At 38.1% G+C, this 18,342-nt stretch overlaps 1 protein-coding gene across 5 annotated transcripts in view; it reads right to left on the bottom strand.

The window, feature by feature from the left end:
* Slc4a7 (solute carrier family 4 member 7) overlaps positions 1–18,342 on the bottom strand; it is a 101,485-nt gene that overhangs the window by 32,914 nt on the left and 50,229 nt on the right. For 4 of the 5 annotated variants that reach the window (XM_060390987.1, XM_060390989.1, XM_060390985.1 and 1 more), the window contains 7 exons: positions 16,441–16,528; positions 13,815–13,961; positions 10,349–10,455; positions 8,136–8,310; positions 5,061–5,194; positions 3,662–3,907; positions 1,012–1,117 (listed from right to left, as the gene is read on the bottom strand). In XM_060390987.1, coding sequence (XP_060246970.1) covers positions 1,012–1,117; positions 3,662–3,907; positions 5,061–5,194; positions 8,136–8,310; positions 10,349–10,455; positions 13,815–13,961; positions 16,441–16,528 — 1,003 coding nt within the window. Of the gene's footprint in view, positions 1–1,011; positions 1,118–3,661; positions 3,908–5,060; positions 5,195–8,135; positions 8,311–10,348; positions 10,456–13,814; positions 13,962–16,440; positions 16,529–18,342 lie in introns of those variants that run through there. The other variant, XM_060390988.1, reaches the window with a different exon arrangement.

The following is an 18,342-nucleotide window of genomic DNA, read 5'->3' as shown; positions in this document are numbered from 1 at the left end:
GAGAGAAAGCAAGAAAGCAAGCAAGCAAGAAAGGGAGGGAGGGAGGGAGGGAGAGAGGGAGGGAGGGAGGGAAGAAAGAAAGGAAGGAAGGAAGGAAGGAAGGAAGGAAGGAAGGAAGGAAGGAAGGAAGGAAGGAAGGAAGGAGAGGAAAAAGTAAAGGCAACCAATTTAGCTCTAACTTGACACCTGAGATTAAAACATGGCCTTTCATGAGCAGCAATGTGATCATTAAAATTTTAGTGAGAACACCCACATTTTGGTCTGGAGCTGTAGCTCAGCAGTAAAGCACTTGCCCAGCATATGTGAAGTCCTGGGTCTAAGGTAGCAATTACCAACCTGGAGGTTGAGACTCCCACAGGAGTCACGTTTCAGATATTTACATTTACATTATGATTCATAACAACAGCAAAATTACAGTTATGAAATGGCAATGAAACAATTTTATGGCTAGGGATTACCAACTACATTAAAGGGCTGCAGCATTAGGAAGGCTGAGAACCACTGATCCGAGACCTTACACCTCACTTAAGAAAACAAAAACAGAGGCTGCAGAGATGGTGCAGGGTTTAAGAGCACATAGGCTGGCTTTCAGAGGACCTCAGTTCAGTTTCCAGCACCCATGCTGGCTGCTCACAACTGCTGAAAATTCTAGCTCGGAGGGATCTGACACCTTTTTCTGGCCTGAAAATACTTGCACTCATGCACACAGCCACAAAGCACATAAATTAGAAATTAAAATTAAAAAATAACAAAATAATGTATTTTGAAAACAATCTACATATTTATTATCATGAAAGCTACGTATAATCAGAAAAAAAATGAAGAAAACTGGACATGGAGGCTCACATCCTGAATCCTAGCGCAGGGGAGGCTAAGACAAGACTGCTGCAAATTCTGGCCAGTACCAGCTACCATGTGAAACCAACTCTACAGCAAAATAGGGAAGAGACAAAAGCCAGGTTTCCACAGAGTCCACGGACCTAAGTGCTCCTCAGTTCCTAATGTACTTACAGAAACAGTGAGGTTTCCCCAGGAAATACTGTCTGCTGTCACATTCTTTCTCTTCCACACTTCCATGGTGTCATTGCTAGGGTTAGACGGCTCGGCACAAACACATCTGAGAAATCAGAACAGGAGAATGTTTTAAGAATCCTACATTTAATGTTCATTTGTTTTCTAGATCAATGGCACAAGGTTTTAAGTTTTAACATCTCAGCATTTCTTCCATAGAGGGTAGGAACTAAAGCAGAAAGCAGAAGCACGGCACCTCAAGTTTAAGGCCATGGTGGTGTGTTACAGGGTACTCCAGACTACTTGGAGCTATGTGGCAAGACCTTGTTTTAAAAATACCAAGTGGGGGGGGGGGGGCGGGCGGGGTGGTGGTGGTGAAGCAGCTGCAGCAGCAGTGGAGGCCAAAGGAGGAAAAGATGGAAAAAAAAAAAGATGAGAGAAAAAGTCTGTCAATAACATATTCACTTAATAATAATGTTTGGATATAACATTTGGGATGGTTAAAGACTACCATGTTTACAGTTATCACTAAATCTTATCTCTTTGGACTCCATAGCCTTAATTGTTCTCTCTCTCTCTCTCTCTCTCTCTTCCTCTCTCTCTCTCTCCTCCTCCTCCCTCCCTCTCTCCTTCTCCCTCTGTTGTTTTCAAAACAGGGTTTTTTTTTTGTGTGTGTGTGTGTAGCGATGGAACTCAGAGCCTTAGGCATGATAGGCTATGACTACCTACATTATCATCCAGTAAAACTCACTCTTCTACAAATAAGATGATAGGAGATGTTAAAATCAGAAAGTTCAGTCCATATCCAGAAATATTTCAACTATCACTTTGTAAATGTCAAAATATCAAGCAAAGAAGATACAAAAAAGCTGTAACACATGAGACTGGGCATCAAAGTGTCTAGTGTTTTCAAGTAGGTCAGTGTCATACAACAATTTTCAGACCCCTTCCTACTTTGCCCATCAAACTAAGACTATAAAAAGATAACAAGGATACGGAAAAGGACTAAGGAAAGAGAACGGGATCGGGATCTGTGGCTCAAGGCCAAGTAAGATGGGCTATTTGTCTTATTTTATATTTGCAATTTTTCTTAATGTTTATTATTTTATGTGCTTGGTGCTTAGCCTGTATATATGTCAGTGTGGGGGTGTCAGATCCTCTGAAACTGGAGTTACAGACAGTTGGGAGCTGCCATGTGGGTGCTGGGAAATGAACTTTGATCCTCTGAAAAAGCAGACAGTGTTCTTAATCACCTAGCTATTTCTAATGCCACAAAAAAGCACTAACAAAATACCTTTCTTAACAGCAATGTACTATATATAAGTATGACAGGTACATTTGTTGAACATTCTACATGTTAAAAACATAATAATATAAAATGTGAGGAATATTTAAGTACAAAAATGATACCCTACATCCTTCCATATACCTCCGAGTGGTTAAATAGAGAAAAATATCTAAAACATAGATTGCCAATTTTGATGGCTAATCTTGGTTGTCAACTTGACTATATCCAGAATCAACCAAAACACAAGCTGCTGAGCACTCTACTGAGGGTCTCTTGATCTGATTATCTGAAGCAGAAAGACTCATTCTAAATATGAGCAGCACCTTCTGGGGGCAGCCGAGATAATATGACATGAAGAAAGGAAAGCTTTGCTTTCTGCCTGCTTGCCCTCACTCCATTGGCATTTATCCTGTCACTGAGGCAGTCCTTCATTTCTTTAGGATTCCAATATACACTGGAGAGCAGTAGCTCTCCAGGGATCGTCCAGGACTCCAGCACCAGCCCGGGACTGCTGAGACAGCCAGACTCTTGGAAAGAACAACTAGTAGATTCTCAGCCTCTCCAATGTCAGACAGACAATAATAAATAGAAGTGTGTGTATGTGTGTGCGCGTGCACGTGTGTGTGTGCATGTGTATATACATGCTAGATCTTAGCTCACTTCCAAGATACCCTGCCAAGGAAATGGTGCTACCCCCCCTTACCCCATAGTGGGTAGGTCTTCCTGCCTCAATTAATGTGATCAAGACAGCCATGCTCACTAGGCCAACCTGATCTAGACAATCTCTCATTGAGACTCACTCTTCTAGACAACTCTAAGATTATGTCAAGTTAGTAACTTAAACCAACCATTACCTCAGTAACCAAAAGTAAGTAAACTTCATCAACTATAATTCTATTCACCAATGCATTATCAAAATTTCATCAGAAACAAGTATGTCAATTACCAGATGCAGCTAGACACAATGACTACTACATTGCAAGACTCCACGTTCTTTTACGATGTAACCCAGGGGCACCTTTAGCTTGTGGGACTTCCTCCTGCCTCAGCCTCCTGAGTACTGGAATTAAAAGTGTGTATCACCAAGCCCAGCCCTTTTTTAAAACATCCATTTTAATTTTTATTTTGATTTTTTTTCTTTAGGTTTTCCAGACAGGATTTCTCTGTGTAACAGAGCCCTGGCTGTCCTAAGTGTGTTGAACAGACCAGGCTAGCCTTGGACTCACAGAGTTCTACCTGCTTCTGCCTCCCAAGTACTGGGACTGAAGACATGCACCACCGAACCCCCCCAAATTTTATTTCTTATGTCTGATATCCTAGGAAAATTGTATTTTAATATAAGGATGAAACAGAAGTACTTACGTGTAACTGGTCAATTCATCCAAGTTGTTGTGCATATTAAATGCATATATTTCTCCTAAATGAAAGAGTTTCTCCAACGCTTCATAGATGAATATGATACAAATGAGAGCTGCAAAAGCTTCTTCTGTGAACCGAGTAATGTAACACACAAGGCTACTTGCATCTGTGGCAACCAGTACAATGCACAAGAAAGAAGTCCACAGACCAATACTGGTTCTTAATGATAGATAGGAAAGGTGATAATCTCTGTTTAGAGACATGAATGGAGACATGATCACCATGTACATATAGACTAGGACTTGCACCTAAAGTTTTTATAACAATACGAACTCCAACATGGGATTCCTTTAAACATAACAGTTACCAAATTGCCAAATAATAATTAGATGAAGCTCTGTGGGGAATTTTTGTTTGTTTGTTTTTCCTCCAACTGGAGACTTGGTTACTATATTAAAGAATTACAGCAAAAATATGTTAGGCAATAAAGAGATAAAACCATCAGATTTCACATTAGCAATCAGCTATATGGAACAAGTGCCATATTAAAAACTGTGGCTGGCTTTCTCTTAAGATGAATCCGCATGTGTCACTATGGAAAAGAACCCACTACTACTCCAGTATCTTGCCAGCATTACTTCTTCAGCCACCCTTATCCCTACAGAAAAGTAGTCTCTGATTTTTAATTTCAAATCAGAGATCACTATGAAAGGCTCTACTTTAAGTCATTTCATGCCCTACTAGTCAGTGGAGCTTGCCATGCCAGATTTAAAATCAGCTTAGCCAATAAGCAGAAAATCAGAGCAAGAGAACTACAGCAACCAAATATTCAAAAGCCTACATTGTTTCAGGTTAAAATACTCAAGTGCACGCATGTCATATAGGGAACAGTATTGTTAATGTTGAATTCAAAGTCTATCTACAGTCCGCCCATGCAGCCAACACCCTAGCCATAGATACTAACCCTGAACTCCGATGGCTTTGAGACCTTGTCTCTTTATATAAGATTGATTGCCTGGCAAAGTCAGCCTCGGTGTTCAAGCTCTACTTCACTCTAAACTTCCTCTGCAAGACCAACACTTCCCCCAACGAACAGTTCAGATAAACATCTTACTGGTTTAATTTTGCTAGCACTAAAGATTTTCATTGCTCTTCCTCAAATGATTTGCTTATCATTACTCAAATGCATTAAATTAGTATCGATGGGCAATCTTATTTTTCGTCATCTCCACATTACTGAGGAGAAGTGGTAGTAGGAGGCTTGGTGGGACAACCACATAAAAGCACCCAAAGATACTAAAACTGCACGTACTGTTAACACAGTAAACGCAGTTCATGGACAGTACAACGTAACATGTAATTGACAGGCATACAAATATAGGGGGTGAGAATTACTACTTACCGACAGAATTTGAATAAAATTTTCTCAAACACTAGGACTGGCCCTGTGCTCCCCAGTATTGTTAGAGGCTGCCCAGCAAACAATGAGTAGGCAATCCCAGTTAGTGATGCTCCAAAAAGAGACTCTATCGCACTCTGTTTAAAAATGAACAGAAGCATCACATCAAAAATTATCTCTAACATAGAGAGTAGTTACAAAACCTAAGCAAACATGGAACTGTGCTTTAAAACTAAATCTTACATATGGAAAATTACAAATATATCAAGTAAATAAAGAAAATTTTTTGGTTTTTGCATATTTAATTGAATATTTGGCAATCATCCTTAATTCAACACTCAATACAGTAAGACACAGGCACAAAAGGAGACACACAGGGGTTCAGCTTCATCTGTGCTGTTTTATTTGTAAGCCTATGCAAGCAGAAAAGCATGTTATTTTACTACTCTTAGAAGACTGAAAGAAATACTTTTTATTCTGAACATAAAAAGCACATTAAATACTCAATGATTATTAAAAAAGAATCTTCAAGTAGGTAAACGTGTGACCTTCTCACTGTTTTCTAAAAACCTAAACAAGGTAGAACTTCACAGAAACAATAAATATTTTATCATTAAAGCGCAACAAAATGAGATAAAGTGGGAAAATGAAACTGCCTCAGAGTTTAGTGAGTAAGGTACAGTAATATTTTATTTCACTATCAGCATTATAGCCTAGCTAATACGGTCGGATGGTGAAGCAATGGCAATGTACTATGCCACTAGACAAAGGCTAGAGTTACAGAGAAAGGAAAAGAATTTACCATCTTAAACCTCAAGGCCAACAACTGGGGTGTGCCATCCAGAAAGGAGAAAGCCCGGAATTGGTAAAGACAAGACAAGAAGTAAGAAACAAAGGTCCAAAACAAGAGACAGCACAGTAGCAGGCAAGGACAGGACTGCCCTGGAAGCCTGCAGGGCCAGGTCCTGGCGAGCAACTGCGGGGCAGCTTGTTTCCAGTCCAAGCTCTCTTGTTTTTAAATGGAGGTAAGGATAATTAGAATCCCACTAGCATCTGGGAAGGCACATTCAAACCTTGTCTGTTGCCCAGGGCATATCAAAAGAGGTAGCAATTTCACCATCAACTCTAACAGGATCATCCAAAACATAATCATAAAGTAACAAAATATAATTGAAGTAATGACAACATGAAAAATGAGCATCCATACTAATAATATGTTAACGGTAAAGAATTTACTTTCTTCCTGAAAAATAGGGTTTCACTACAAAACACAGGTATGCCATCACCATCTCTTTAATTCTACTAAAATATGTACATTTTAAGACTAAATTTAGGATGAGCTTGAGTTAAAGGTGAAAATGTGTAAGTGAAATATACACACACACACACAAACCCGCAAAAACTGAAAAAAGATGCATCACAACTCTCATCTGACATAGGTGAGCACAAACTAGAGGTCCCTCCCCAAAATATGGACACTGCCACCAGAAGCTCTGCCATTACCACCCCCACCCTCAATGTTATATAAGAGGCTCCCAAACCACTTTCCCAGTATAGAACTGCTTTATGTCCATACTCATCTTAAGGCTCCGGTTGTCTAATTTATTGGGCCAATTCACGCCTTCCATTCTACAAATCAACTAAGTTTCTACTGCTCCTTCTCTCCCTATAATCAAACCTCAATTTCAACCCTCATTGGCTTATGAATAGTCTCTAATATTTATATTTTCTTCTGCTACTCTGTAACTTCTGAAAACAATCCCCTAAAACAGCAATTTTTATAAAGCCACAGGAAGGAAATACCTTACATCCATATTGTTTCCTCTTTAAAATTCTTTTTTCTCATTTCTGTCACTTCATTTCCCATAGGTCTCTTTTCTCACTTAAACAGTCCAGAGAACACAGGCTACCATTTCCTACCTTTCCAGTTAGGCAGTCCCTCCTACATTGTCTCTCTTCCTACTCCAATGCCAAACACTATCTCAGGCACAAGGTATCAAAAGGCAGAAGGAGAAGACAGGCAGAGACAGTCCATGAGCCAAGCAGCAATACTTCCAAAAAGTTATAGGTAAACTACATTTCCACAGGGCATGGCAGAGTTACAAGTACTATTTCTCACAGTACAGAAAACAACTAAAAACATGAATATTTAAATAATGATTAAAGAAAAAGGTAAAAATGGAATCTAATATTCAGAATTAGAAAATCTTCAATTTTTAGGTTTTCACCTCATGTTCAGTAAACAATATGCCTTTAAAATTGAATAACTATCACTACTTAGATTTAGCTATTGCTTTTTTAGCTTTTAGCTATAAAAATACAATTTTTTCAAGAGTAAATATTCTTAAAGCAAACCCCAGAAATCAAAAATTATAAATCATGTCTTTCAAATTCCATTAAAATATATTTACACCCCCCATAAAATGCCATTCAAGATTTTATGGAGAACCAGTTCCTAGCACAGTATCAACAAGTACAGCAAATAGGACTCTACATTCACAGGAAAAAAAATGGAGGCAGCACTTAATTACAAATAAAAGCTTTGGTGACTTTCACACAGATTTAATAGCAAAATGAAAATAACTTCAAAATCCCACCCTCTGTATAGTTACATTCCGCTGTTTTAAATGGTCTCAGCTCAGTCACCAGCTGGGGCCATAATCCTAATCCTGTGATAATTAGCAGGACACACCAAGGGAGCCCCATGGGTAAATTTCCCACCGTAACCCACCCAGAGCCGTTAATCTCCCCCACAAACCACACACCCACCCCCGAGAAGACAATGAAGTCTTACTCAATTCATAACCATTTCATTAAGCAAGGTAGGATATAAACGGCTTGGTCTTTGTTTGTTTATTTATTTATTTATTTATTTTTACCTCGACTGTGCATCTTCTCCTGTTCAAATGGCTTCCCCATGTTTTCCACAGCAATTACCTTTGGGGAAAGTCTGCTTTGGGAAAGGTTAATGCTGTGGGGAGACTCTTCAAATACAAGCGTGAATAGTGAGACAAATGCATACAGACACTTGCCTCTGAGGAGCTGGGAGCCTGGCCACTACCAATCTTTTGTACTCACTATTCTGCCTTCTGTAGCTTCTCCAAGCAGCCCTCCAAAAGTGATTACAGGAGACATACAGGCACAGTATAGGAAAAGAATCGAGGCCAGGCACTGCAGACTTAATGCATCCTTGAAGTCACTCAAGAAAAAAGGTGCTTTCCTTTTGATGTCAAGTATCAAACCACCAAAAAGCCTAAATAGGTGAGATGAAACTCGTCAAGCTGTAGACTAGAGGATTCTAACTAGTTCAAACTAAATCTATGGGCTATATAAAACTGTAGGTGCTTACTGTTTTGTCAATAAAAATTTAAATCATCGTATAACTTACAGAAGATACACTCATTACTCTAGTGAAATGATGTCAGAGGAAAGATAGATCTCATTAAATTAAAGGAAACAGTATTATATTATGGATTATATACTGAAAAGGCTGCAGGCAAATGACTTTATAGGAGTAATTGTAACTTTGAATGCAAATAGACAAGTAAACATACAATAAACAAAACCTAACCAGCCATTCATGTAAATGTGCAAATGTAATTCTATTCTTTATCTGTAATATAGATCTAAAAGGCAATGGGCAGAAATACAAAGAAGGCAATTATATCTTACTTGGACTTTATGCTATGCTTTAATACAGAAGTCAACTAATATCTACTTTTATGACTTTTAACTCTTGATTTATTTACATAAATAATTCTGTCTGCAAAAAAGAAAAATCTTAAAAACTATTTCAGTACATTGTTATTTGTGTAGTGTGCATACTAATAAAACTAAGAGGTTTTAGGAAAAAAAAATCTAGATTTACATTAAAACATCAAAACCATACCATTTTAACTTTTAAAAAATTAGGCTTTTTGATATTTTTAATCTGAAAATATTCTAATAAAATATATGCACCCTAGGAGATATGGACTCTTTCCTTGATTAATGTCATGCCTCTAGTTAGCAAAATTCTGCCTGGTATATAGAAAGTACCCAATAATACTGCTGAATTTAAAATTCAGGACAGTCTTCTTACTTAGAAAATGGGTAATTATGTATATACCAAATACAAGAAAATAGATAAATATTAACCTTAAGCTCTTGAGAGTTTGGATGCTGCAACCTTTATCATGCTAACTTTTTAGGTTAAATACTTAAATAAATCCTGAAGCTGTTGATAAGTAGAAGTCATTCTATGATCTGTAGCAAAAAGAACCAGCTTTAAATTAAAAAGATGCTAATGACAATGTAGAAGATGGGTCTCCATTATCAAATAAACAACTGACTACCAGGTGGCAGAGGAGTCTCTTGGGTGCTTGAGATGGATGGGCATCTAACTTGGTGCTTCTCAACAACTGACCCTCTCTCCAAAGTACAAAGAATTGGTTTCAGCCAACAGAGACCAGCACTATTGGCATGGAGATAAACTACTATTCTATTACACTCATTAAAGGCTCTTACATTTCAATAGTCACAGATTATAAGTGTCACTAAAGTCTGTGTTAAATATATTTAGTTATTGTTCTTGTCAATGGTGTGTCTATACATGATGCTCTAATTTTACAATGATTTGACTCCAGGTCCTTTAGTTCCACAATGACTACCAGTATCCTGTGTAATACCCAAAGCCATATTTGTCTACAGTATGGGAATGCTGTCACAATCAGCTACTACTAAGTATTTTAAACATATTTTATTAATTTTACCAGGCAACATTTCTATTATTTACTCTAAAATTAACTTTCTAATTTCTCTAATAAAGTTTCCAGAAGCTAATAGTAGGGTCAAGTCATGCTTGTCCACCTAGCTTTATGGTATTTCAAAAAGTAGTATTCACAAAACTTTTAAATCTGTGCACAATATATAAAAATAATTCTCTGTAATTCCTCTTTCATCTCATAATTCTTTAACTTGGAAAAGTATCTATATTTTATTTCAGAACCTTCTGTAGAGGTCACCAAAAAACCCAACATACTATAGTAACTACAATTTTGAATACATGTTCCATTATTTTAATTTTTAAGTAATGATTTGTATATATTATTAAAATTATTTTAAAATGTATGAAAATTGTCCTCGATGTCATATATGTTATAGAAATGCATTTTTTAAAAGACCACACACAAAAAAAAAAAATAAAAAAATACAAGATTGGGTCCCAAATACTTGAGGAGTTAAAAAAGAAGACTATTGGTGCTTTTCCATCAAATCAATATTTAATCTCCCAAAGGAGCATCTATACCCACCGTCCAGTCCTCTGCAGCTCAGGCCCAGCATGATGAGCAGCCTCCTTAGGAGGCTCAACAGACATTGGAGCAGATCCATTGGGAAAGACAGGAATCTTCCTCTTTTCCTGAATTTCACAAAAATACACTTTCAGAATCCAATTTTAAGAAAATTGACAAGGTATCTACAATGTCTAGAGGAAATATTACATCTTAAGAGGATTTTATATAAGTACTCTTGGAAAAAATGTTTCCTAGTATAACATTCTAAAACAATAACATTTAAAAATAAGATGTAATTTAGAATAATTTACCATCTACTTATGTTCATATTTTAAACTTACAATTAGCTTTCTTCACCTTATATTCTAAAACTAAAAGATCTACTCACAAAACTATTTCAAATTTCTATTCCAAAATAGTTACTGTTATATTAAGGTTTCCACAGCCATGATAAAACATCATGAATAAAGCAACTTGGGGAGGAAAAGGTTTATGATTTCAGCTAATGTGTCCTGGTCTTTTTGTAGCACTGGAGATTGAACTCAAAGCTTTGTGCATGGTAGACAAGCTTATCACTGAACATGTCCTCCAGCCTTTCATTTGATTACTTTTAAAAAACAAAGTCTCACTATATACTCCTAGCTGACTTTGAACTAGCTATGTAGACCTGGTTGGCTTTGAGCTCTGCCTTCTAAGGACTGATCACAGTCCTTCCTGAGGAAGTCAGGACCAGGAACCTGGAGCCAGAACAAGAACAGAGGCCACGGAGGAACACTGCTCACTTTGCTCCCTATGGCTGGCTCGGTAGGCTAATACCATCCTAGACCACCAGTCCAGGGGTGGCACTGCCCATAGCGAGCTAGGCCCTCGCACATCAAGTGTCAATAAAGGAAATGCCCTATAAACTTGCCCAAAAAACAAAATTTTACATTAATTTCTAAAGATACTACTTTCTCCACAAACCTACAATGCCAGTTCTCAAGAAGCTGGGGCATAAAGACTGTCAGTTCAAGATCAGTCTGGGCTTAACAAGTTCAAAGAAAAGAGAGAGGGAGGAGGACAGATAGAAAAAGAGAAAACCAAGGACATTTTTCCTTTACTATATGTTTTTCTTAGAGAAATAACAGAGAAATTCCTTCAGTATCATCTTATATCTTATTTAAAAATCAATAAAACCACTTCTAAGATATAAACTCTTCTCCCCCATGAAAACACATGAGGAACATTTCAAAAGTTATCTCAAGAGAACACAGGCTAAAGAAATACCTATGTGCAGATAGGCACATATAATGGAAAGAGGGAAGGAATGGAATATGGAGCAACATGGAATACGGAGCAACAGACAGACTCAGTAACACATGTGTGATCCCACATTACTGTATTAACACAGAATAGCAAGACTTGAATCACAAAGTACGATTGCACTTGAAAATGCCAAGGGGGAAACAGAAAACATACAACAATGGAACATCCTACATATTATAGTCTGAGTCATAGCTAAAACAACATGAAAATATGAAGCATCAGACAGTGGCTCATGCTCACTATTCTAGCATTTGAGATACTAAGGCAGTAGGATCACTGTAAGTTTCACTAAGTCTACTCTACACAGAGGGTCCAGGCCACTCAAAGCTACACAGTAAAACACTGTCTCCAAAACCAAAAGGTAACAAAACAAAACTTTCTTTTTTCTTTTTCAAAACATTTTGAAAGATAGAGTCTGGAGAGATGGCACCGGCTGCTCTTCAGAGGATCAGAGTTCAATTACCAGCATTAACAGGGTGGTTTATAATTATGCATAACTCCAGTTTTAAGTTATCTGATCCTAGGTACCAAGAATGTATGTAGTATACATTCACATAGGCAAGCAAAATACTCATTCATATAAAACAAATTAAACCTAAAAAAAAAATTTTTTAAATGTTTGCCAGGCAAAAAGGAGAAAATAAATCTTTCTGAAGAATAGCAGAAGGAGTGAAGTAAATCAGCTAAAAGCAGAAATGACAGAAAAAGATACACATTAAAAAAAAAAATCTAATCCAGGAAGTAATGGCACATGCCTTTAATCCCAGAATTCCAGAGGCAGAAGTAGATGGATCTCTAAGTTCCAGGCCAGCCTGGCCTACAGACAGTTCCTGGACAGTCAAAGGTACACAAAGACCCTGTCTTGAAAAACCAAATCAATAAGCAAGTAAATAAGTAAATAGATAAATAATCTAAATTATTGTTTGAAAATAATAATAAATAATTAGCCTATTAGCTAAATGTAAGATGTTTCAGGATATAACTCCACAAAGCAAGAAAAGTGTAGTAGATAAACTTTTCAAGAAAATTTGAAATCTGGGCAAGATAGGTAATTGACTAAGCAAACCATGTCCGGGTAACAGAGTCAATATCAGAACAACCACAAAGCTAACAACAGACAAACATCTGTTTGGGATAAAAATGCACAAAGCATACAGTAATACAGGTACATCATCTCTGAATCCACCTCTACTGATTTTTACTGACATACTTTTTAAAATTTTTTTTTTTACTAATTAAAATTTATTCACTTTGTATCCCAGCTGTAGCCCCTTCCCTTTCTCTTCTCCTCCCATTCCCCTCCTACAGTCCATTGATAGGGGAGGTCCCCCTCCCCTTCCATCTGACCCTATCTTATCAGGTCTCATCAGGACTGTCTGCATTGTCTTCCTCTGTGGTCTCCTAAGGCTGACCCCTCACTCCCAGCCTCATGGGGAGGTGATCAAAGAGCTGGCCACTAAGTTCATGTCAGAGACAGCCCCTGTTCCCCTTACTAGGGAACCAACTTGGACACTGAGCTGCCATGGGCTACACCTGTGCAGGGGTTCTAGGTTATCTCCATGAATGGTCCTTGGTTGGAGTGTCAGTCTCAGAAAAGATCCCTGGGCCCATACTTTTTGGATCTGTTGCTCTCCTTGTGGAGCTCAAGTCCTATCCAGTTCGTACTATCTCCCCCTTCTTTCATAAGATTCCCTGCACCCTTTCCAAAGTTTGGCTATGAGTCTCAGCATCTGCTTTGATACCCAGCTGGGCAGAGTCTTACAGAGACCTTCTGTGGTAGGCTCCTGTCTTCTTCCCTGTTTTCTCCCTCTTCCGATGCCCATCCCATTTGCCTTTATGAATGAACATTGATCTCTTCCTCCTTCTTGCTAACTTCTTTAGGTGTACAGATTTTAGTATGATTATCCTATAAATATATGTCTAATATCCATTTGTAAGTGATTATACTCCATGTATGTCTTTCTGCTTCTGGGATGCCTCACTCAGGGATCATCTTTTCTACTTTCCACCATTTCAAACGCAGGGTCTCAGGCATGCTAAGAAAGTGCTCCCACTGAGCCACTCCACTGCAAATTGTTACAACTTTGGAGTCATAAAAGTTCATAATTTATATTTTTCATTAACAGTTTTTACCTTAAAAAAGAAAGCAACCCCCAGAAGCATATCTCTAAGTTCTTACCTGAGAAGGAACACTTTTTGGTGGCTCTATGCGTATAGAAGGATCCCACTCTCCTGGAGGAAGGACAGTTACTTGATCTAAAAATTCATCAATTCCAGATAAAAGGTCATTTCGATCTTTTGCTTTATAAGCTACATCATGAAAAATCTAAAGAAAAGAAGATACTGAGCATAAGTATTTTACAGTGCAGAGAAAAAGCCACCTATACTAAAATGTACTTTAGTGCAGAAATATTGAGTTGGAACAATGGTGTCATGGTTAATAGCAAGCAGTGCTTGCAGACAACATGCTTTCAGTTCCCAGAACTCTCAGGTGACTAGAAACTGTCTGTAATTCCAGTTCTGAAGAATATGATGCCATCTTCTGGATTTCACAGGACCCACACTAACATGAGCACATACCTCTTCCCTCCCTGCATACACACACACACATACACACACACGCACGCACACACAGACACAATGTAAAATAAATAACAAAAAAATTATATAGATTCTTGTCAGTGGCAGGAATCCACTTCATCTGGCAGTATTTAGCCTATCATTAGTATTATCAGATGAATCAACAACAAACAGAAGAAAATAAAGTGTCAATAAAAGGAAAAACATTTTACAGACAAAAAGGAATTTGTTACAAATTGATCCATTACAATAATGTCAGGTCACTCTATTTCTGCCATTAAAATGTTATTTATCCTGAAGGAATAATTATGCACAAAAAAAAGTTTTGTCCATAATTTGCTTAACAAATATTTATTGGTTACCTATGATTTGGTAGGCACAATGTTGTGTGAAATAACAAAAAGCAGGCAGGCAGAAAAGAGAGGTAAGTGATTGCACAGAATAACAAGCTTCTAATACAAACAAACAAACAAACAAAAGCAAAGTGCAGAACAGAAAGTGGACAGAAAAAAATAAGTAGCTAAGAAATGTTGCTAGATGTAGCCCATGGCAGTTCAGTGTCCAAGTGGGTTCCATTGTAAGGGGAACAGGGACTGTCTCTGACATGAACTGATTGGCCTGCTCTTTAATTACCTCCCCCTGAGGGGGAAGCAGCATTACCAGGCCACAGAAGAAGACAATGCAGCCACTCCTGATGAGACCTAATTGACTAGGATCAGAAGGAAGGAAAGGAAGACCTCCCTTATCAATGGACTTAGGGAGGGACATGCATGCAGAGGGTGAAGGAAGGGAGGGATTGGGACGAGAGGAGGGAGGGAACCACAGGGGGATACAAAGTGAATAAAGTGTAATTAATAAAGAATTTAAAAAAAGGAAAAAAAAAAAAAGAAAGAAATGTTGCTAAGAAGACTCATAACCCTGACAACTGAAGTGATAGGCAGAACTGGTGAGTTTGAGTATAGTCTGGGCTATTCAGCAAGACTTTTAAAAAACAAACAAACAGAAAAAAACAGAGGTAGTATTTGAGAGGAAGTCATGCAACAGATAGAATGGGTAGGGTGGATGGTGAAACAATACTTAGGAAGACAATTTTAATGTACAGGTGTATAAGCAGCAAAACTCACCCAGAAACAGAAAGGAAGCTGCTACTGCCAAAGGAAAGTCAGGAGGGTAGGCAGCAAAAAATCAGGGTGCAAGCATGGGGAAGTGTGCAAGGTCCTCTAAGAATACCAACAAAGGGTTTGGATATGAACTTAAAGCAAATATGGTAGCTCATGCCATTATCCCAGCACTTGAAAAGCTAAACTAGGAAGACTACCAAGAGATGGGTTAGCCTGGGCTACATAGCCATTTGAGGCATGCTTAGGTTATATAGAAACCCCAACTCAAGAAAAAAAAAAGGAAAGAAAGAAAGAAAGAGAGAGAGAGAGAGAGGAAGGAAGGAAGGGAGGGAGGGAGGGAAGGACGGAGGGAGGGAGGGAGGGAAGGACGGAGGGAGGGAGGGAGGGAGGGAGGGAAGGACGGAGGGAGGGAGAGAAGGAGAGAAGGAAGGAAGGAAGGAAGGAAGGAAGGAAGGAAGGAAGGAAGGAAGGAAGGAAGGAAAGGAAAGGAAGGAGGGAAGGAAGGAAGATAGATAGATAGATCAAGGAAATGTGAGATCCACATGTACATCTTATTATTCTCAATATGATACAAATCTCCAAAGATAAAAACTGAACTACCATGGTAAAGGTCAGTGTCTACCAAAGAAACAGTAGTGATTATGGAGAAAAAGTGTGAGAGGCTGACACAGATTAGGTTCAGATGTCCAGGGCTTCTGACGCCTTCCTGGGTGGATGCACTGCAGTGTCTGGCAAGCACTGTTAGAAACCTCCCTCAAAGACAGAAGTCCTGATCACTAAAGAGGTCACAGCCAAACAAGACATTCCAAAACCAAAAGAGAAGTAAAGAAAAAAACAAAGAAAAAGTCCCAAGGACACCTCAAAAAAACAACATTCTGAAATTTAGAGCAAACAAACTTCAAAATTTCAATGAAGCCAGCAAGGTCAAATTAAGAGAATAGCAGCAAAAAGGTCTTAAAGCCATCAACAAAGGCATGTGTTAGGAAAGAGCGAATATGAAATAATATAGGACAGACATAAAAATAATTTTATAAGCTTCATTACAGGAAAAAGAAAGTCTATAATTGCATACTCATTGTCTATCTGAAAGGGAATTTTAATTACCTCATCAGTCATGAGAGTGGCTATGGATCTGCCAATTTCATGGTATTGTGGGGCCTTCCCTGCTGGGCCAAGTAACAGAAACAAAAACCTAAGAAAAGATTAAAAGATGATTTTTAAAAGAAGTAACATATACACACAAATCCAGGAAACTTTAAAAACTGATTCTATTATAAGCATAGTAACAACACTCAGACCTTCTTTGAAATCACCTCCAGGAACCAACACAATAATGGCGAACTGTATTTAAAACAGATCTGAACGGAACGGTGGGCAAGCCTTCTACTCGAACACTCGGAATGCAGAGGCAAATAGGATCTGAGGCCAAGGCCGTCCCCTCAGCTGAGGCTACAAAAAGATCCTATTTCAAAAACCAAACCAAAACAGGCAAAAATCAAATCATGAAACTATAAAAGGGATTCACAATTGACTCTATCAATGTATTCCTGTCCAGCTTCCTTAAGGAAGTGGTATTTTTTTTTCCTTAAAAATTCCCATCTTTTATATCCTGGATAAGTCTGGTCTGAGGTGACAAAAAGCACTAGTTATAACAATCTTATTATGTCGTCACTCACTAGGTCACCCAGGCTGACATCAAACTCCTCACTCAGGCTTCTGAGTGCTGGGCTTACAGATGTGCAGCACCTCACTGCTTCCATGCTCAATTCCATTTTGATGAAAGGGTCATATATCCCAGGCTGATGTGGAGCTTACTGTGGAGTCAGAGATAATCTTGAACTTTGGATCCTCCTGCCTCCACTGCCCCTCAACCCCAAGTGATGGGATTATAGGTGTGCCCCACCAAATCTGGTTTATATAGTGCTGAGAAATGAACCCAGGGCTTGTGCAAGCTACACAAACCTGCCAACTGAGCCACATCCCTTGTCTTACACGGATTTCTTGAAAGTAGGATCTGTCAAATCAAAGAGTTCAGAAAAATTCTGAAATGTTCACAAAAATAAAAAATAAAAAATTCTACACTCTGAAACTCTTCTGGATCAAAGCATTTAGTTAAGTATCCTTTCCGGGAGAAAAAAGAATTTTCAACTTCAACAGCAAACCTGTTACTATTTTAGTGTTATATAAAAGCACTTGTTGCATCCTTTCTAACACTACAGTAGTAGATATTACTATTTTCTTAACTGTTTTTGTAGGTTACCTTATGAATAATGTGTTTCATCATTACTTCCTCATTCTTATGTAAAATACTAACAATCATATCCAAATATTTATCCTCTTGCCTTATGAAAATTTGCATATGAAGTAACCAAATCACCTTTCTCATTTGTCAACACTTGTGAAACATAAAATAAGTCTATTTCCATCAAATTCCTAGTAATTGTTAATCTTTCCTGTTTAATTCTTCAACTCTTAATTACTAAATCAGTTACAAGAGTATACTATCAATCTCTTCAAGGTACTTTGGGACCTCCCTGCTAAAAAAAAAAAAACAAACAAGAAAAAAAAAAAAAGACCCTCGTATGGTGGCATATGCCTAAAGCTCAGCACTCAGGAGGCTGAAGAGACTGCCAAGGATAGGAATGCAACCTGGCTCATACAGACTTCATCAAAAACAAACAACAAAAAACCTTCAACTATAGTAAAGAAGGTTACTTTGAGAACAAGTCACATTCTCAATTAAGCTGCTTGTGCTAATGAACTGCAGAGATCTCCTTTTCAATCAGCTGATTAGCACAACTTGCTAATTATCTTTACGGTCTCAACCAATGCTACTCTGTGTGCACATGAAAGGAAATCTGCTGTCAGGCCAAAACAAAGCATTTTGCACACACGCACAGAAGATGGGCCTGTCTCCAATGACTGAGTGTGTCTCAGGACAGTATGAAAGCTGAACATAAACAAGCCTGCTGCCAGGTCCCCAGCACAAAAATGAATCTCAGTAGC

The sequence above is a fragment of the Meriones unguiculatus genome, chromosome 9 (assembly GCF_030254825.1).
Source record: "Meriones unguiculatus strain TT.TT164.6M chromosome 9, Bangor_MerUng_6.1, whole genome shotgun sequence".
NCBI lineage: Eukaryota > Metazoa > Chordata > Mammalia > Rodentia > Muridae > Meriones > Meriones unguiculatus.
This window is presented reverse-complemented; position numbering and strand designations above follow the sequence as displayed.